Source organism: Embiotoca jacksoni, unplaced genomic scaffold (assembly GCF_022577435.1).
Source record: "Embiotoca jacksoni isolate LCO1_2020_lvr unplaced genomic scaffold, fEmbJac1.0.p SCAF_17, whole genome shotgun sequence".
Lineage (NCBI taxonomy): Eukaryota > Metazoa > Chordata > Actinopteri > Embiotocidae > Embiotoca > Embiotoca jacksoni.
Window position 1 is genome coordinate 10,011,964 of NW_027185307.1, and position 22,091 is coordinate 10,034,054.

General features: G+C 41.6%; 1 protein-coding gene across 1 annotated transcript in view; it reads left to right on the forward strand.

Moving 5' to 3' along the window:
• LOC138199449 (nuclear mitotic apparatus protein 1-like) overlaps nucleotides 1-22,091 on the forward strand; it is a 48,391-nt gene that overhangs the window by 4,682 nt on the left and 21,618 nt on the right. The window contains exons 3-14 of the mRNA XM_069151537.1: nucleotides 3,359-3,442; nucleotides 3,773-3,940; nucleotides 4,151-4,234; nucleotides 4,964-5,122; nucleotides 7,097-7,327; nucleotides 7,506-7,736; nucleotides 9,438-9,539; nucleotides 9,796-9,872; nucleotides 10,173-10,317; nucleotides 11,669-11,906; nucleotides 17,646-17,730; nucleotides 20,802-20,913. Coding sequence (XP_069007638.1) covers nucleotides 3,359-3,442; nucleotides 3,773-3,940; nucleotides 4,151-4,234; nucleotides 4,964-5,122; nucleotides 7,097-7,327; nucleotides 7,506-7,736; nucleotides 9,438-9,539; nucleotides 9,796-9,872; nucleotides 10,173-10,317; nucleotides 11,669-11,906; nucleotides 17,646-17,730; nucleotides 20,802-20,913 — 1,716 coding nt within the window. The remainder of the gene's footprint in view (nucleotides 1-3,358; nucleotides 3,443-3,772; nucleotides 3,941-4,150; nucleotides 4,235-4,963; nucleotides 5,123-7,096; nucleotides 7,328-7,505; nucleotides 7,737-9,437; nucleotides 9,540-9,795; nucleotides 9,873-10,172; nucleotides 10,318-11,668; nucleotides 11,907-17,645; nucleotides 17,731-20,801; nucleotides 20,914-22,091) is intronic.

Here is a 22,091-nt window from a genome sequence, read left to right on the forward strand (position 1 = left end):
CATTCACAAGGGGCTTTGTCTCAGAGATGATCTGCTTCATCTTCCCAGGACCAACAGTCACCCACACAGCTCTCTAGAGACAGATTTTTTTTTTTTTTTTTAAATTTTTTTTAATGTTCAGGTCATAAATGTACACAGGAAGCAGATCAGCGGGATGAGTGTGACAGAGGGTGGGGGTTCAGTTTGCAACAGCTTGGGCTGTGGACAGTGAATGCAATCAAATTTGGACACGTCTTCCTTTTGTTCTCAATGGTATTTCTGTGTGAAGGTTAAGACCTTTTGTATCTGATTGGTCTGTCTGACCCATTCATTTTAAAATGGTTGTTTCTCAGCACACTTATGGGAGCTGATCACTGACTCTAACCTGCAAGTAGACTCTTAAAAGTGAATTAAATTGTTCCCTTTATGAAAACAAATATCTGTGAATGGTAGTCTAATGTTTGTCTCATATTTATATTTTTTTGGTAACACTCCAGCGTTGTGTGTCTCCGGCTCCTCCACTGGGAGTTCAGTTTTAAAAGTATGCATCCCTAAGCCGCTTCTCTACTGCCTGTACCGACTACGCTCTACTCTACTAGCCTTTTTTAGTTTTTTACCTGCAGCTAATTTTGGTTTCACCTCAGTCTAGGTTTCAAGTGAGCTCAGGCGGTACTGAAAGGTGACGTGATATCACTGCAGAGCACTGATTGATCTGAGAGAATCACCATAATCACTGCAGGACATCCTGCACAAACCCGACGTTGTTAACTAGGCAAGGCAGTTTAACATACACCATTTATTTTTAACTGGACTATTCACTTAATGGCAACCCCCGAAGCCACACTGGTGGTTGAGGAGGGGCAGACGTTCCTTTGTTTGGTTGCTGATGAAAGGATCCAGAGAGTGTGTGTCGCGTTGAAAACGACATCACGGTAGTCTAACGGCACCGCATTGAGGGGGTACTTTCTGCACTGGAAAACGAAATCCCGAAAAGGACCTGGTACCAAAAGCGAGCCGAGTAGAGTAGAGCCGGTACTGGCAGTAAAAACTGAGATATTGTTCTTCTATGTAAAAAAAAAAAAGACCTCAAATTGCTTTTAATTTCAAATGAACGAGGAGGTTGAGTGGAGTGAGAAAGCAGAACGAGAATAAAAGCAGTGAAGAAGAGTGGTACAGTGGCAGTTAAGCAGTCATGAGTAAGGTTGTTTAAGCCTTCAAGGTTGGACGTGGACAGACGTCGGTCCTGTTCACAATGCTTTACAACCGTCAGAAAAGCTTACTGATTTTTCTGTCGCCTTGCTTTCCCTCTTGATCTCGCTTATTGCTCATTTCTTTTCTTTTCTTGCCTTGCCACTTCTCTCTTTCATCCCTCCTCCTCCACCTCCTCCACCAACCCCTCCTCCCCCTCCCCCCTCTCACACACACACACACACACACACACACACCCCCAACTGTTCAAATATTATTTCTCCCCCTCCTGCCCCTCCACCCCCACCTTTTTTTTTCTCTTCCTCCCTCTCTTTATCTTGTCATTGCCTGTCAGTAGGGATTCTATCTGCGCTGAGTGTTGTGTGCGTGCGTTATGTGTGAACACATTGAGACTGAGATACACTTAAGAGCTCATTGATTTAAAAATACCTTCGATATTGGAGGTCCCCTCCTGCAGATTCGTTCAGGAGCTTATCACACACACACATAGACATCCACGTAGAGATATGCATAAACCAAAGCTCCACTCCAAAGTTTCTCCTTAAACTTTGTGATTGACCTAGTTAGCGTGTCGTTTTGACAAGTTGTCTGTTTTGACACGACATCCTCCGGTGTTTATCAACATCCATTCTGCCTATCACACGCTCACATTGGGAATTCACGCGCACACACACACACACACACACACACACACACACACACACACACACACACACACACACACACACACACACACACACTAAAAGATGAATCATGATTTAAAAAGATTAAAAAATTGGTGCTGCATTTGCTACGGGTACGTGGAATGACTTGCGTTTGTAACATTGATAAAAGCTTCGGTCAGTTTTTTTTTTTTTCCCTCTGTGTGTGTGTGTGTGTGTGCATGTTGGTACGATTTTATCTGAAGTCTACGGAATGCAAAACACACCCCGCATTATTTCTGTCCTGGGTACTACCTATTTGTATGGGTCAAAGTGTTTACGTGAACGCTCTTGTGTGATTTAGCTGCTCCGTGCATGGCAGTGTGTGTTCAGTGTTTTTTTTTTTTTTTTTTTCCTCCTCTTGCCGTAGCTCAGGTTTAGTGTGTTTAGTGAGCCTGTCCACCGACAGCCAGAGGTGAGAGGTCAAAGAGCCAAGTTAACTCCATCAATCCCCCCGGACAGTTACAAACGAGCCCTCAACTCTGGTCAAAACAATCTGTGGATCATGCAGGACGGACAGGAGGTGGGGCGGGATGGAGAAAGAGAGAGGGAGCATTTGATTCAATTCGGCTTGAAGGACTGTTGTAAGTCTAAAGTGAAAACTCGTCTCCATTAAATATGTACAACAGTAATAAATAAGATATTCAAATTAATTGAAAAAGTACAATTTCTTCATTATTATTTGTCTGTGTTGTGGAGTAAAACCCATATACTGTATAATAACAGCCTAGTGCTCTTGGTCAACCTCCAACTCCCAGACTCCCAGTTCTCTTTTTTGGAGATAATCTGATTCATCTTTTTAACCACTGAAAGGTTAAAGGAAAGCCTCTGTATAATATTAGTCAGGCCTAAGCCCCGACGAAAAATATCTCAAAATATATTACAAATCTGTTTGGCTCAAAACCCATACCTGGCCATTTTTACTGATTTCAAACAGAGGGAAAAAAAACAAAAAACTGACAAAATGCAGGCGTAGTGAACACAGACACAAGAGATGAAAAGTCCAAAGCATTTCCCCAGGCAAACTCGTAAGGAATCACACCCACATAAAAGCACGTCCAGACATGCACACACTGGCACACACGCTCATTTGGCGGGACAGAGATGGAGTGGGTAATTAGGGAAGGTCACCAAGGAAACAGACAAACATAAGTGATTGTAAGACATACTGTATACTCAAGAGAAGTATCAACAATCTGCTTCTGTGCACGTAGCGTCATCAGCCCACCACCACTATTAACTTTAAACACAAATATGAAAACAAGACTGGAATATTTTATCTCAACTTCTGTAAACAGTGGGCTAAGTTCACCCGGCTCCTCAGATACAGTTTGTGTTGCCAAAGAATCAAGGAGATATCATCCCTAACACCATGTTTCAGTGTCAGAATATTGAGGAAAAAGTGCACCCATGTTTTGCAATTAAAAAAAGCATCGTCCAACGGGGAGGAAAATGTTTTCTTCTCACAGATACAGAAGAGGGAGACTAAAATGTGCGCGCTGGTGAAGGAGCTCACGGAAAGTAAGAAGCAGCACTCTGACTGTCAGAAAGAGGTAAAAACATCGGCTTTACCATCCACCACAATTATAATTTTGTTTTTTACTTGTTCATAAATCGTGCTTATGTTAATTAAATCAAAACAATAATTTGATGCCATTATTAAATACATGTAGTCACTAGAGGATTAATTTGATAATGGAATCAGCCTGAGTTTATTATCTTTTTTTGTGGATTGAATGTTAGATAATGATAAATGAGTTTTATAATGCTGGAATTAAGATGATTTTCTTTTTAGGGTATTTAAATTGTCTTAATGTGAGAGCTAAAACACCGTGACATTGCAGCACTAACTGAGTGACTTAATTTTTGTGCATATTTTGCAGTTGCTTCGACGAGAGAAGGCTTTGGAAAAACTGCGTGAGGAGAGGGACGAGCTGAAGGCCGAGATGGAGGACCGGGGCCGAGAATGTATCCACCTCAACCAGACCAAAGAAAGACTGGAGGCTGACTTGGCTCTGAGCCACGAGAAGCTCCACACTTCACACCTGGAGGTCCATCTCTCTCACTGTCTCCATGTGCACGTGGTCATGCCTTTGTGTGTGTGTGTGTGTGTGTGTGTGTGTGTGTGTGTGTGTGTGTGTGTGTGTGTGAGAGAGAGAGCATGCAATGGTCAGATCGTTGTTAACATAATATTTAACTAAAGGAACATAAAAGGTTGAAATACCAATGTATGAAATTGATTGTCTTTTCTGTGGATTTAGGTCCGAAGCAGAGATCAGTTAATCTTGCATCTGAGAGCTGAAATGAAGACAGCTGAACAAAAGCAACAAAGAACACAGAAACAGGTGTGGTGGCTTGTTTGTGTTGATTTCTATTTGGTTGCATTTTGCAGGTGAGTGCAATTTCAAAAGATTTTACTGAACAATACAGTTTATAAGAGATCAAATGTGTTCCTATTAAAACAGGTAATTTAACATTTTCCAGCTGTGTTCCATGAAAAACAGGTTTCTTTTTCACATTCGTATCTCTTTTTTGGGCTTTAAATTTGTCTTAGGGCTTAAATTCAACTCTAGGTGGTACTATGAGGGTCTTAAACCTGTCTTACTATATTTTCCCTTTCATATGCTGAGGCTAGGTTGAGTGAGCACCCCTGTGTTTTTTTTTTTTTTTTTTTTTTTTTTCCAACAATGCCCTGCTTTACACCCACAGAGTTGCACACATCCACTCTAGGGAAGTGCCCAAACCAGCAACACTTTTACTGTTGGCTACTGAGCAGCACCATTAGAGCAGTGGGAGGCGTAGCACCTTGCTCAAAGGCTCCTCGAAAGTTGGAGCAAAGGAAAAGGGAATCGTTACTCATTCATGTTTGCTGTGCCTACATTTTCCCAGCTGGTCCTGAGACTAAACTGGGAAACTTTCTGACTCAAGCCTCACTCCCTCACTTTTTGGCTACTGCCACCCCCTCACTGTCTTTTCTGCCTGTCTATGTGTGCATCTTGTGCCGACCTAAAGTTTTTGTTTTTGAATTTCCATCCGTTTATAGTTTTTATCGTTTATGCTCTCTTATTGCTCAGGTGACAGCACTGGAAGAAGAGGTAACGCACTTGAAGCAGGAGGTCAAAGCACACCAGGAAGAGGCATGTCAGTTAAGCGGAAAGGTCAGAGATCTCGGCCACGAGAAGGAGAAAGAACAACAGCAGCGACATGATCAGCTCCATATTAGCCAGCAACAGGTGAGGAAGAACTCTTTCTTCTCCTCATTACCTTTGCTCGTCTTACCTCCACACAGGTGAAATCTCTAGTGAAATCTATAGATCAGTTGAACTCTGACCTGGAAGCTGCGAAACAGGCTCCCAAGATTGAAGTGGAGCGCTGGAGGGGGACCAGCACGCTGCTTCACAGCCGATTGAAGCAGAACAACTCTGAGCTCAGCCAAATACACATCAGGCTAAAGGACTGAGAGTCAGAGGTCACAAAGCTCAAGGACAGTTTAAATCAGAAGCACACAGACAAGACAGGTCTTTTGCGCGTTTGGGTGTCAATCAGCTGAGCCACGATCCTCAAGCAAAACCATCTACTGTGTTAATGCAGTGAACAACTTGAAAAAACCCAAATCTGATGCACTTATGCATTTGAATGCGAGTGATGTAAATCACAGTAGACAATCAAGTAGTCAGGGTTTTCTGCCAGGAACAACAAACTGACCCGCTTACAGCAGACAAGCTTTATTTTGCAGTCAACTTGCATATATCCAAATGCACATCATCTGAATTACTTAACAAGACAGGATGACCCCTCTGTTTGTCAAACTCTCACATCTAATTGGGCCCAAACACGAATACGGATAGGGAAATAAGGACCAAGAGATTCCAAAAAAGAAGAGAAGAATAAAGTTACTATCAACTGAGGGTCAACTTGGGTAGTCATGTGACAGCCATGAATACTCAAGCGACAGGCCAAATTAGGTTCGTCACGTCATGAGGGCGAAATGTGTTTTTCCATCATGTTTAATTGGGGTTGTTTGTTTCCTCAAAGCACAAGCTCCTGATTATGGTCACAAGAAAGCCATAGTGTCCCCATTAAGCCCAATTATGAGGCCTTTCATCCAGGAATAGAGAGAAAGTCAACCATTAGCGCTTGGACGGCAGGATGGTGGATTCATTAAAGGAGAAAAAACACTGTGACGCAGATAGAATAAATATTATATATAGCTATAGTAGGTGACGTTGTCATATGAGACCTTACTTTATATTGTGTGTGTTTCATAGTGCGACTATAAAACTGTTACCTTGGCTGACCTTGGGCCAAACATTCACCATTCACCACCATCACACTCAGAAAATTTCAAGTGTGCATTGGCTGAGTCAATGGTTTTAAACAGTCCACACACACTGTCATACACCTACGCAGGTTGTTCAGTTTTTCACTCTAAAATAGAGAATCACAGTTGATGACTCCTCTCCTCTCCTCTGGTTTGTGTCTCTTTCTCCCTTTTGCATGAGCAAGTTCCTGACTCAGTCTCATGCTACCTTCTATCCAGTGTTAGTCCTAGATGGGCCCAGTTAATCCCTGGTTAAACCAAGCTGCGGTGAACCACTGAAATCTAACTAGTTGGCTGTCATTAGTTGTAAACCCTCATGTTCTGAACCAGATTACAGCGGGATTAACGTGGATGAACTCAAGATGAGTGCTAGAGCGGGTTTAACTTTCTCAACCTCTCCCCTTGAAAGGTGAGCTATGGTAGGATTCTTAGCGTAACGCCAGGATTAAGCCTGGTTTCACTTCCTGGGTTTCCCTTTCATTATGACAGAGGTTACTGTGAAGCAACGCAGCACATTACACCGTGTTAGGCAAACTAGCATATTTCTGTTTTTGTGCTTTTTCTGGCACATTTAGTCACAAAGCATCAGGTAATGTCTTCTTTTTCACTGAATGATTTGTTTAGCATGATGATGATGATGATGATGATGATGATGATGGTTGTTGCTGTGATAGTTTAAACATTTCAACATGTACGTTTTGAGAGATTCATGCACGCAGTATGGCTTCCTACAGCTCATTAGTTATTTGCAACAAAGACACGTTTTTACACTTGACTTTTCATCATTACAGTGTTTTGGTTTCTCTACCAAACTTTGAGGTTACCGCCTTTCTACAGTTTAATATTGGCAAGATGTGTGTTTGCATTTGTCTTCATTTTCTTTCAGGTTGAGCAATTTGAAGACAAGCTGAAGAAGCAGGAAGCTAAGCTCGAACTTCTTTATCAGCAGCTGAAAGGAGCCAAAGACGAGTTGAAAGAGGCCAGTTTGCAAACCCAGGAGAAGAAAGAAACAGCAGCAATTTTTCAACAAAAATACACTGCAGCAATAGAGAAAGTACACAGAGTGCAAGGGCAGGTGGAACTTCTGGAAGAGGAGCTACAGTATTCACAACAACAGGTGGATGTCAATACCTGTATCGCATAGTTTACAGAAAATGATATTCTTTCCTGCTTATTGCCTCGTTTCGATTAGATCGAGACTTTTTCTACAAGTTTTGTGTGACGTGTCGTTCGTCATGAATCATACTACAATCTAAAATTCCGCCTATGCCTTATTCGCAATGATTAATTCGTAGCTAAGAGAGTCGCAATCAGCAACTCATTCTGCGAAGGAAGAGTTAGCTGAACTGGAGCGGCTGTACCAGGAAAAGGTCGACCAATGGGAGAGCTCGCAGGAGGCTCTTGACCAGTTGACGGATGAGCTCCAGGCCAATCAGAACCTCCTGAGGGAGAGTCAGCAAAAAGTGGACCATTTGAAAAGCCTGATGGGATCCCTGCAGGAGCAGATGGACACACTCAAACAGCAGGTCAGGACACACATGGACACATTATATTCCCAGATGTAGACGCAGCAATGACAGAGGCATAAATCCATACACAGACACGCATACACATGCATCAGTTAAAACACCAGATACCAGTATGTTCCATTGTGTTGATTCTTTGTAATATTTCCATGTAACAAGCTCGGAAAGGCAGGTGACATTCCCAGTTCAGTAGCCCTTAGGGTGGTCTTTCATTTCTAAATAAGACACCAGTATTGTTGCAACAATCTTGTCATGCTATGTATTTTTTATCAACACAAAGATTTGGATGTTATGTATCAGTTTTTTAGGTTTACTGAGGTCGATTTCTGTGTTTCTTGTGTGTGCACCCAGGTGTTTGCCAACTCCAATAATAATGTACAAGTGCTTGCATGGTTATATTCCTCTAAGTCTGTGCGTGTGATTGGATGTGTGTGTACACGTGTGCATTTGTGCACGTGTGCACTGGCGTGTGTCACTTAATCTTTTCTCCTATTTCTCTCTGTTTTATATTTACTACGTCAGGCAACAAATGAATCATCTTTATTACGGAGAAATTTAATTTGGATGAACTTAACTGCTGCCGCCAAGGTCAGACGGGCAGAATGTCATTTTAATCCAATCAACTTTAATCTGTTGGTTATAAAAGAGTTAGGCTGTTGAAGAATGGCTGTATCTCAGGCCCTTTATTACACTGGCTAATGGCTTTGATTGTGAGGCGCCTATCAAGAGGTTAGGAGTTCTTATGGAACTTCACGTCCTGCTAATTCGCTACCTCATGCCACTGTTGAGTTCAGCTAACCCTAAAATCACTATTACTGTCACTCCCTGTTTACAGAAAGTAAAATGTGAAAATAGTTTTCAGATTTTCTAACATGACTATAAATGTACAAATTATAGAATTTCCTGTTTGAGGGTAAATGGAAAAAAGCAGTAACTTAAGTATGGTATCTTAATTCTATCTTTATTCTGGTCCATTTGTATTCTGACTTGGGAATATTTTACTATAACATAAAGATGAACACTAGAAGACAAGTACAATTTCTCTCCTTTTCTACAAAGATGTCTACTTTTGAATTAGTTACGTAATTTGCCTATATAAAGGACAGCAGCTAATAGACTCAGATTGTGAGTCGTGATACAATAAGCAATTTTTTTTTGCACAATGAACATGAACATAGGCAATGTTCTCAGTGGTTGACAATGAGGAACATTTTCCTTTTTTTTTGGGCAAGGAGATGTCCCTTTGTAATTATAAGAACAATACCAAGAACCTTATTTGTAATTACGTATTGCAGGTGGCCGAACGTAGATTCATCATCTTGCATAATGTTGAGCTTGTTGTGTTGAGGTTTGTCAACTGTGCCTGGAACATCAAGAACATGTGTCTTTGTGAAAATCAATACACAAATGAGTGTCACACATAATAACGTGTTTCCTGAATGGTACATCAATGTCACTGTCTTTTTTTTAGTGTAGTGAACCAAAACACATATATGTTGAAATGCAATTAATTCAAATGTGCCCTTTTGTGACTTTGCTTGTTGTTTAGATTGGTTGTTGTTTGCATTTTGTTGGTTACATTATCAGTGATCACCGATTAAAACCTGACTAAAACAAGCAACATTTAAACATATCAGTTCTCTGAAATATTAAACATTCTTCTTTCGCTTTACATATTTCACTTGCTTTCTCCCTACACAGAAGCTGATGGTGGAGTGCGACCTGCGGCTCTATCAGCAGAGCCATTCTCACTCTGACGAGGAGTATTTCAGCCAGCTAAGACTCAGACAACAGCTGCAGAAGGTAAGGTCCCGGATAACACATATTCTGCATATTATCATCACAATAAAACATTCAAATATATTTATTACAGCTACAGAATTTACAGTTTTATTCAGTAAAATATTGACATCTACATTCTAGTTGTATTCAAAAATAACCCAGATACAGATAATATAGAGTTACATTCAGATTTAGTTTTAGATTTACATTGATGAAAAATGTTTGCATTCCTGCCCTCACAATGTTTTATGTGTATCTGCATGCGTGTGTGTTTCAGCGTTGTGCTGAGCAGGTTGAACGCCTTGCGGAGTGTGAAAAGGCTATTCTTCAGATGAAGTCAGAGCTGCAGAGACAGTAATAACGGAGTCTATAAAACTCATTCTCCTCTGCTGATCCTGGTTTCTGTCCTTGTCTCTTCTCTCATGCCCTTCACGTCTGCCTCCACCCCTCCAACTCGCTCCCATTCTCATAACTGTCTACTTAGCAAATGGCACACAGTAGGAAGTAATATGTTACATGGGAAATTTCACATAGCGGATTCAAATAGTTTCTTTTAACCTATCTAATATGTTTTCTGGTTTAATTATGTTTACACTGTGCATTTCTTACACAGCAGTTCGGACAGGCAGTCACTCTTTGCTCTCCTCCCCATAGGACTCAGGAAAAGGTGGGTCTGAAACAAAGCCTTGCCGCGTCCCACCACACGCACCTGAGCAATCGCATCCAACTCGAGCAGGAAGTGGCACGTCTGAAAAAGGAAGTAACGTGCCTAGAACTTGAGCTGGCGGGCACCCAAAAGGTATTAAAGTAATGCATATCTGCTGACTTGTACGTGAATTTAGAGAGCGACATATTATTTTGCCCTTTATTCCCTCTGCTTTTTAATTCAGCAGCCTCTTTGATTCTTTGATTGTCCTTAAATGTTGCCTATACATGCATCTCAGGCTAAGGATGTTAGCTCGAGATTTAGCTCAAGTTCCCAAAGAGCAACACTCCAAGCAACTCCATGGGCACCACACACCCACCACTCATGTGATTGTCCTGTGATTGCCTGGCAGAAACAAATTGCCTCACCATTAATTAAAGCACCAAATGGTGCCAAGGCTGGTGGAATTGACTCCAATTAAGAGCTCAATGGGACACTAAATATTCAAATTACTCAAAGTGGTGACTGTAGCCTGGCAGAGTGCCAACATTCAGTGGCAGTGTTGGACACATCCATTGTGCGTGCGTGTGCGTGTGTGTGTGTGTGTGTGTGTGTGTGTGCGTAGGCTTGTATGCGTAGGTGAAAGTGGTAACATTTGATTTTGCACATTAATTTGTGCATCCGCCAGCACACACAAGTGAAACACATGTTATGCTTACTAAGATCACATGCACGCGCACTCATACACACACATATAAAGGCAAATGTAGTATATTCTCTTGCTGTCTGGTCTTATCCATTCATCCAGACATCTTCCCTGTGGAATACCACATAATGAGCGTGTCATGTAGTGACACATATATTGAAGACTACATCTACATTCATCGCATGCATTATGCATATACACATTATTAATCAGTATCATTATGCATATTTACATAATTAGACAAGACTTTACTGCATTACATGGATGCTTAGTCATACACACTCTTGAGAGGCTGAGTCCAGGAGTTGTTGACAATGAAAGATTGTTGAAGAAAACTGAAAGACAGTTTGAGGAAAATAGCATTAATTTAACTATATACTTATTGTGTAGCCATATAAATATTGTCCAGTATGTGAAGTCTGAGTGTAAATATGCAGACTTCCCTTCAATATGCCTTTCAAACCACCTAACACAAGTGATATACTGTACCCATGGCCAACACTTGCTTTTGAAATTTGCATCTGAGGAGAGGTAAATGTCCCCCTTCATGTCCTTTATGTCCTTCGCTTTTTTCTTCCTATGAGTCCAAGTCAAATATGATTCATTCAGGGTTTCTTGTGGATAAAAGCCAATAATAAATTATCACTCAAGATATTGTATATTTTAGAGTCCTTTCTGATGTCAAGTGTGAAGTGCAATCTAAGCACGGTCTTGCAAGATACTTGATCTGAACAGAACCACGAACACGACACGCGTCACGTATACGTCTCTTCCTCTCGGCCTTTACTCATGCCGCAGGTACAGGTGACACTCCTGCGGCAGTCGGAGGAGGAACTGAAGGTGGCCAGACGGGAGGCCGCGGGAAGGAGCAGAGAGGTGGATGTGCAGAGAGGAGAGATCCAGAGACTTCAGCAGGAGTTGCAGAAGGAGGGGGAAAAGACGAGGAGCGCCATCAGAGAGAAGCAGAGCCGCAGCACTGATATGAGTCAGCTGAGGAAAGAGATGGAGGAGCAGCGCAGCGAGCACCAAGTGACCGGTAGCAATCAGTCAATCGACTTAGTCGCGTTACTCATCCGTCTGTCCATTTAGCTACCAACAAATAACTTTACAGTCAACCACATTTTCATATTAACACACACATAAAATATATAGAATATAAATTAACATTGATTTTACAGGTGCTTCGTTCAGTTTAGAGGGAGTTCACAAGTAGGAGAACATGACCATTTTTATGGAAAGAATTGAAATTTGATCTTGTTTCACCCACTCATCACCCTACTTTTCTCGCCAGCTCTCTGTGAGAATTAGCTTGTTCCTGAACTTTTCGGCAGTGGTGCCCATCAGAAGCCCATCGCATGCTCGAGGAGCTCCAGTCTGCAACGTGCCCTGGCTTTTGTTGCAGAACCAGCCACACTGCTGTTAGCTCAATCAGTTAGCTCAAATTAGCCAGCAATGTGACGATTCAGTTGCCAGTTGTCTGCACGCAATGTTAACTCAGACACACACACACACACACACACACACACACACACACACACACACACACACACACACACACACACACACACACACACACACACACACACAGTGCAGATAGAGGTTTAATTTAATGGTGCACTGCTTTAGCTATATGGTAATGATCTGGTTTATGTGTGTGTGTGTGCGCACATGTGTGCGAGTGCACGCCGGTGGCCTTTGTAGTAGCGTGTCAGTGCAGGAATGGTGATGGCTCGGTCTCTCTGGGCACAGAAATGTCTCATTAAGAATTAACGTACACATCTATGGTCACGCCAGGCAAACACCTCACATACGTACACTCACAGCCATTTCTCCCAACTCCCACTGCTTTAATTAGCACATACGCACTGGCTCTCTAAGGTACACACACACACACACACACACACACACGCACACGCACACACACACACAATCACCTATTGTCCGCAGAGAGATGAATCTGAGGTCTCTCTCTGTGGCAGACAGTGGCTGGCTTGCTCGGTGAACACTGCTCATTAACAAGATAGAGACAGAAGGACAACGCTGTATAGCTTGGCCTTTGTCTGTGATCAAAACACATTCTCTCAACTCTACTCTCCACACAAAACCACATATTATTCAGCTTTTACCTTCAGCAAATACAATCCAGCAATGTAGAGCCTATTGTAATGACTTAAGAAGAATAAAGATGCATTATTATAACAAAGGGAACATTGTTTACCTGCATATAGCAGTGGTCTGAATAAACTGGGTGAGGAGTCAGCTTGAGAAATTACTGTCATGAACAAAGGGCCTTTTTATTAGCATGAAGCCCTTGTCGAGGTTCTTTCTGTATTATGACAACATCGCATTGAGTGGCACTGATTCTGTTTGTTGCGTAGATCCGGTCTGCTATGGAGTGGACTGTGAAAATGAATAGGTTCCAATGCAGATGGTTAGAAATGGAAAAAAATAAAACATGTTAGAGGAAACTCACCACCTGAAAATGTTTATCATAAATACCTATTTAATTAAGATGTTACTTTACGTACATTATACAAATTTGTATATAGGAAATATACAGTTAAATGTATGCCATTTTAAAAAAATTCCAAATTATTTATCTGGTAAATAAAAATGCTGTGAAATATCAACACCGTAACAACCGATAACAGCTTTAAAAATATATAATAGTACCACTATAAATTACTTGCTGCTGATTTTGGGACAATTGCAGATATGAATTGGCATTTTTGTGGTTTCTGTCAGAGTAATTTTTTACTTGTGATGCGAGTTCTCCAGTTTGCAGAGCGTATACATAAATGGAGCTGGGATGTGATGGATATTATTCTGAAAGGTCTCTGGCCGGATAGAAAGGAAGAAACAGAGGGGAGGAGGATGAGTTGGGAACCAGGGAAGTGTCACATGGATGAGATTGAAGTGTCTGAAGGCAGCTGGATTCAATCAGACTGTGTCAGGATAGGATGATGAGACTGGAAAGAAGGGAGTGATTAAAAAGGATAGAAAAAAAGTCCTCAAACTTGGCACATGACTGCATGTGTCAAATTTGCTGTCACTCTGTCATATATGGCTCTTGGAGTGTGCTAGAGTCTATGCAGTGCATGCAACATACTGTGCAATATGTAGGAATGTACAGTATATATGGTGAATGCAGGGAATATAAGGTGTAGATAAGTAAAATTGTGTTCATAATCTGTTTTGTAGAAGAGCACATGTGGTGTAATTTAAATGGCTGTTTCCATACCTGTGAAATTCAAGCAGAGATGGGTCTTTAAAATATTCAAATATGACTGATAGTGTCTTCTTACAGCTTGAATAAGATGTGTTGTAAAGTTGGCTAAAATGCAAAATAAATGTGATGCTGCACGACAACAAATGAAATAACAGCATAAACAAAACAAAAAAAACGAAATCCGTATTTCCACACTTCCACAGAAACAGAAATGTGATATTACCACCCCTCTGTGCTACTGATGCGCATCTGCCTAAAGATGATGAAATCATTATTGTGCGCACATGTATGTGTGTGTGTGTGTGTGTGTGTGTGTGTGTGTGTGTGTGTGTGTGTGTGTGAGTGTGTGTGTGTGTGTGTGTGTGTGTGTGTGTGTGTGTGTGTGTACGCGCATATGCTTGTGTTTTGTGTGTGTGCTGCTTTCCAATCTGGATCCCTGGACACACACGTGCACAGGCCTCTCTCCTCCAATTCACCTCTATTACTAGCTATAATCCCATTTCACACTCTATCGATCCCCAAAACTGTTGTTCACCGGAACCAGAAGCAAACACTGGCATTTCTCCCCATCATTTCACCACTATTGTTCTTTATTACACAAAGAAGCCCCCGCTACCCCCCCCCCCCCCCCAACACACCCACTTCACCCCCCACCACACCGCCACCCCCTTTTGTCTCGGAGCAAACTCAGCCCTGCTGAAATATGAATTATAAATGTATGGCTAATAAAAGAGAGGGGGGGGGTTAGAGATAGAGAGAAGTGGTTGGTAGAAACATCAGAGAAAATGACTCCTTTACAAGAGTCTATTGATCAGTTTCTATCAAAGGGGGATGTCAGACATGAGATTACCTGGCAGTTTGAGCATTAGGTGCCGTGTGTTATAGCCCCGGGCCCTTGTACCGCTGCCAGAGGATTGTAAATAAAGCGGAGAGGAGAGAGCAAGAGGGGAGTGTGTTGGGGTGTATGTGAGTTTTAGAGTGTATGAGTGTGTGTGTGTGTGTTAGTCTTTGTCTTTGTGAGCGTTCACTGTTGTGTGCATATATATATATTTTTTTTTTCTTGGAGTGTATTTGTGTGCATGACGGTGTGCGGCTGTGTGCCTGCACCTTTTGGCTTATACCCAAAAGCAGTGTTGCAAGCCCATGAAACTTCAGAAAGAGAGAGAAAGAGTCTTGGGAGGCTTTGGGACATCTCTCGGGAGTACCTTAGCCAGCTTCGAATCCCCCAACAAAGCCAAAGGAAGCTCCCATGAAGCCTTATGAAGCTTTTATGAGGGCCAGGCAGGGCCCAGCCTCGCCCCAACCACTGATTCAGGGTTAGCAAGGTTTTCATCCTTCTCATGTTAAAGGTTAGCTGGGAGAGCAGGGTAATCTGACCACAGATCTGTGATTATAGACTGATGCTGTATGATGGGCTTTGAAGCTCCTACGAAAGGCGTTGAAAGGGAGAGATCGAGACAGAGTTAGATTATGGACTAATGTCATACCATAAGTTGTGTGAAGCCAGAGTATAAGTTGTGTGAAGCCAGAGTAAAAGGGTCAAGAAAGTGAGAGCATGCGGGACACAAGATCTTAGATTGTGGACTACTGTCACAATTTAACTCATGAAGCCACTCAAAACAGACTGAAAGAGACCTCAGAATATGTTCCGCTGTTCCTCTCTTAGATACTAAAGTGTAGAGACAGCCACAGTCCTCTCCAGATCCTTGTTTTATGTGGAAAATGTCTGTATTTGGTCATCAATCCCTACTAAGCTAAATATACCCCAAATCTTATCTATTTGCCTGAAGTAAGCACTCGGTTTGTGTTGCAGTTTTCTTTACTTCCATCGGTTTTTATATTTCTGGAGTTTAAGTAATAGAGCAAGCTGTGTGTTTTTCATCTAATATATTGTGTGTGTGTGTGTGTGTGTGTGTGTGTGTGTGTGTGTGTGTGTGTGTGTGTGTGTGTGTGTGTTTCAGCTATGTGTGTACTTTTGTTTATGCATGTTTGGGTGCAAATAGGAGAGTTTGTGTAAACGGTCAGTCCATGCAGCTAATTGCTCTCTCTGTGGCCTCCCCCTGACGGGAGGTGTCACTGAGGTCACCTCAGAACTTATGTCTTGAATACGAATTTGATCCCTACCTCAAGTTTCTACATCTCTGCTTTATTGATTATTGAGATTCATAGCAAACTTTCACCTTGAGGTTCAGTAAAATAGCCAAGGTGGGGCACACACACATGCACATAGACACACAAACAAAAGTGTTTGTGCATAGTTAAATATTTAGCAATTCCAGTTGCAGCCTCAATTTTCCTCGGGCTTCAGTTTAAACAGTTTTGATGCGATAGAAACATAAATTAATTATAGTTTTATTAAATGTAGTTTTTTTTTTATTCTCTCTATTGTTTCCTTTATAGTATTGGTTCTTTTCAATCTTTCCCACCACTGTAATCACAGCAAAATGTGTGGCCTTAAATGCATTACAGAAAACCACCAAACATTTCTCTATTTTTATTTCACATACTCAAATATACATGCACACACACAAAGTCAAGGTCCATCATGTAAATATTCAACACACACACACACACACACGCACATACTCAGGAGCACACACACCTCTTCATATTCAGTGCACACACCTTCTCAATATTCACTAGCCTTGGCCACCGATGGCTGACAGTTTATGTTATATTCAATGAATACTGAATTTAGTGAAAAGGTTTTAAGAGCTATGAAGAAACATTGACTCACAAAACAGCGTACTGGACAAAAAAAAGGGGGAGGGGGCAAAAGAAGCAAATCCTAAATTTTAAATTCAGACTAAAAAGGGCCTGCAAAGCAAACCTAACCAAAAAACCTGGCTGGTGGTTTATTATGCACCCGCTCAATGTGCTAAACTACTAAGTGTAGGACAATGGGGTTTTATTACATGTAGTCGGAGGAGACGGCTGAAAAGGGAATGTGATTGAAGGGCTGCAGTCAGGGGTAGAAGCTCAAGTAGCCTGCTCAAGGTAAAGAGTGCCATCTATTGACAAAATCAGGGAGCACTTCTTTTGTCTCTCAACAAAAGGGCCGCTTCCCCGTCCGAGTGTAAGCTGTGCAATGTGTTCGTTCCCTCCTTCTCCGCCTCTGAAAGGCATTCGGCGCCTCTTCTGTGGCAGAGTTCCTCGTTTGCTTTGAAGGTGACTCACAGTTCATGTGAACCTACTCATGATGAACTTGACGAGAATCAATATTCACCTACGTCTGTGCATGTTTTGTAAATCTCTCAGTTAACCCTGGTCTGCCGGAAGATGCGAAATATAGTGTAATCTGTAGTCATGTTGCATTTTTGTGTGTTTAAGTACATTTAAAACAAAATAAACTCATCTGGAGAGCCAGCTATGACAATTTTATTAATATCACATTGAAGTAAAGTCTTTTTTCTGCCATAAGGCCATTTAAATTAGGACTCTTAATTAATCTTAACCAAGAGTGTCTGAAGTGAACTGTTGCTCTTTATCTCACACTTTTCTTCCTCTCTCTCTCTCTCTCTCTCTCTCTCTCTGTCTTCTGCTCAGTGGAGGAGTTGGCAGCTCGCGCAGAGGAGGCGAGGCGGATGGAGGGGCGCCTGAATGAAGGGAAGCTAGCAGAGGAGAAAATAAGGTAAGAAGAGAGGGAAAGAAGCTTCCTCTCTTATCCCATTTCCCATCATCCCCTGTGTAAGCTCAGTAATCAAAAACATTTAGAGTTTTTTTTTTGTTTTTTTTTACGTGCGGCATACAGTAGGCTTTTTAACTGAACATGTGTTGAGCAGAACAGCCCAAAGCTCTAAATGCGTACATTGTTTAAGAGAGTCTACAAAGGGAAATTAAATTTTTTTTTTTGGTCTATCATACATTTTTATTATTATTTCTGAACACGCCAACTGAAAATGATTTATTTGTATCTGTCCCTGAATTAATCGGACAGAAATATTAGAATATACAGTTTATCGATGGGACACGGTGAGAAAGCAGATGTTGGGTCACGGAGTTCAGAGTTCAGAGGTGAGACCCCTGGTTGACCCCTGTGTGTCACCCAGAGCTGCGGTGATGACATCAGCAAGCATGTATCACCCAGTAGAGAGAGCGAGTGTGTGTGCGTGCGTGCGTGCGTGTGTGTGTGTGTGTGTGTGTGTGTGTGTGTGTGTCCGTCTGTCTGTGTGTGTGTCTGTGTGTGTCTGACTGTTTGTGCACACATAGTTGTGGTTGTGGCTTTGGCTTCGACATGACCTCACTGCAACGGTCTCCGTCTCGGGGAGTTTCTCGGTTAAGTTGAGCCATGGAACATTTTCATCGTCAACCGACAATTTAAAACTCAGTATGGAGACTTTATAGGTTACATTCTGAATTATTACATTTTATTACATTAAAGCCAATTTTAGGCACTGGATGGTAAAACAATCGCTGTGTCTGCATATTACATCCATTTGCAGAATCATGCTGTTTACTGTTAACCCAGTATTATCTAATAACTGCAAAGACATGAAAGGTTTTTAAGCAACAACACCATACTAATGGCTTCCATCTGTGCTGTGGGAAATCCCCTCCTTTCTCCACAGGATGCCTCCTCTCTCTTTCTTGCCTTTCTCTCTCCCACTCTGTTCATCCTATCATATGTTCTCTCCATGGACCAATCTATCAGCCGTTTTCTTTCCTTTTTGTTTTGCCTGTCCAGCTTCTTCTTCAGCTTTTGCTCCCACTGAGTCACTCTATTAGTAGTTTTAAAGTTGCCGCTGAAACATTGAGTCAATGAATCTGAAGGTAGTCGGCTATAATTTATATTGATTATGTATTTTGGGATTTATGTATTACATTTTCCATGCTCCCAAGCATTCGAGAGGAAAATACATTAAAATCGCACAAAATCTAGCTGGTTATGCCTTCTTAACAACAAACACGTTCTAAATGTTTTATTAAAAGTAAAAAATGTATGATTTAAGGGGATTCTTGGTGACATTGAGGCATCGGCCATCTCTTGCTTTCTCATTTCTGTCAACTCTGATGACCACTATCTCATACAAATCAAAGTTAGACAAGAAGTCTAAACATCTGTGTAAGAAAAAAAAAATTCTTGCCCCACCTTCTGAAATGTGAAAATATTTTTTTTTTTTTCTCTGCTTTCTTCTTTAATAGTAAATTAAATTAAATCTTTGGATCTGGGGTTGTCGGGAGGACAAAACATGTAATCTGAAGAAATCACTTTGAGTTCTGGGAAGTTCTAATGGAAGTTTTCTCCCAAAAATATTCAGAAAAAATATTTGGCTGATTAATTAATGGCGACTGGCGATCTGTCCAGGATGTACAATGCCTCCGCCCAAAGTGAGCTGGGATAGGCTCCAGCCCCCCTGTGACCCTGTTCGATAATGGATGGATGGATGGATTAATTAATCATGAAAATAATTATTTGAAAGTCCTAAATAACAAAGACAAAAGGATAATATAGTCATTTGAGAGAGTTTCTCAGTTGTTGTTGTTTTTTTTACCTGTAATACACTGATTGATTAACTGAAATGTGCACTATAAAACTCATCTATAGCAAATGTTTTATGTATTTAAATGGGTAAATATTGGACTCTGTTTTACAATTTGTTTTTTTGGACGAGTCATTGTAACACAAATGCCAATAAAATTTAATAGACAGATGCTGACTTTGTGGTCCTTCCCTACATAGTCGTTGTTTTTTCTAATTGTAAAATCCATAATATGTTTACTTCAGATCACCGTCCCAAAACTTTTGTCTGTTAAAGGCCCAAATAATTTTTCTACACATACATTTTTAATTTCTCATTTCTATATAGGCTGTTAGATATATGGGTGGGGGATGGTTTGTTTTGGTATGTGTGTCTATGTGTATATAAGTGTGTGTAGAGGGTTGGTGGGGGTGTTGAAGCCCAAGAGCGGCCGAAGCGAGGCTGTGGAGGGAGGTTTGTGGAAATGGTAATCATTTGTCGTATTGATTCCGCCATAGCCAGGGCAGCCGACACACACAAACTCACTCGCACACGTGCGCACACACTCGCAGACACTAACTGACTCACATACACACAGACGCACAGTTGCGTGGCAGGAATAGACCCCTGTATATTGATCCTCTTCACATTCCCTTAGCTCGGCTGCCACACACACGCGCACACACATACACGCACACACACACACACACACACACACACACACACACACACACACACACACACACACACACACACGCACACACCGGCCTATATTAAAACTAACATAGATTGGAATTTTCAAAGAACTTAATAGTTGAGTTCCACACTTGTGTTTGTGTTTGTTTTCAGGAACATTAAATGAAATAATTCATGTAAAATACTTGTTAAGACTAAACTTCAACTTCTTTAATGTCAATCCACCATATGACACACATACATACAGATGGCTCGAATAAACGTTTCCCGCTGTCCCATTGTGTGCAAACAAAAAGACAAAACAAGAAAAGACACAACCCCCCCCCCCCCCCCCAAAAAAAAAAAAAAAAAAAAAAAAACAGACAACGTCGTGCAAATATGGCTCCACAGTGCAAAAGATCCATGGGGCCCAGAGAACCCGGCAGCACCACTGAAATGATCTTAAAGAATAAATCTTACATACTTAACTAAAAATACAGTGATCATTTTTTTATTGATTAGACTTATTTTTCAATGGTGAATTGAGTTGCGGTGTTTGTTTGTGCAGGTCGATGGCTGTGAGGCTGGAGAAGGAGGTGACGGAGCTCAGGAAGAACCTTCAACAGGCTGTCGATCACAAACTCAAGGCAGAGAGAGAGAAACAGGATGCACAGGATCAGGTAAATAAATACACACCAGACCTGAGTGACTTCGCCTCGGCAAATCATTTGAAGTGTTTGTTTAAAACGGCTCGGGGCGCAATGCAGGTGAGATGTTTCATTGAGTTCAGACTGTATGTCTGTACTTACAGAAAGCAATATTTTACAACTTCGTATTAGTTCAATTTAATTATTTAATTCTTCTGCCAGTAGTCCGTGAACTGATTTTTGTAGCTGACCCTAACCATTTGAGTCAAATATCTCCTCTCCTCTCCTCTCCTCTCCTCTCCTCTCCTCTCCTCTCCTCTCCTCTCCTCTCAACTCCTCTCAACTCCTCTCAACTCCACTCCACTCCACAAGGTCTTCCTTACCTTTCCTCCCTCCCCCTGCACCCTCCTCCATTACCTTTCTGATGATTAGTGGCATATATCCGGTGCTAGAGCCCGGATTATCTTGTCCAAGAGAGGGAGGGGTGTATGCGGGACCTAAACCTAGCAAGGTGATTTGGAGCGTTAATTCCTGGGTGTAATATTCCCTGATATTCCCTAATGTTCTGTCTGGGAGCGGGGGGGGATCTCAAGGGAGAGCGGTTGTCAGGGCTGAGCTGCCGCTGTACGAAGGCAGAATGGATAATTAAGGGTAAAGCCAGAATGGGGAGGTGATGTTCATTTAGATTTGACAAACTTTAAATTCAGTCGTAAGCTTCCTTGCACAGTGGTGCTCTCTCAGATCTTGATTTTGCATTTTGTTCAATTTCTTCTTAAAGTTTCTCCTTTTCTTTCTCTCTCTCTTTCTCTATTTCCCCACTCTCTCCCTTTTTTTTCCTGCCCTCTTCTTACTCGCTCGTGTTTCTTCTCTTCTCATTTCTTTCTCTTTCACACGCTTTCTTTCACCTCACCTTTTTCTACTCTGCTCTTGAGAAGAATGTATCTCAGACAGTGTGGCTCTCCTTTTTTCTGTTTAGCGTACCAGGGTTCGGCAATTGTGATTGCCCTAGGCCAGTAAGACACAAACTAAGGCCAGTCGATTGGTCAGTCAGAAGCCAAGCCAAAGCCCACCAACAGTTCTTCATCTATTTCACGACTGTTGAAAATCCTTTCATCTCCGCCTTTGCTGTGAGACTGACCCTTATTTCTCTGTTGTCTGTGATCAAACATGTTGCATGACATGTTAGAATTTGGCAGGGGTCTGTCAAGTCA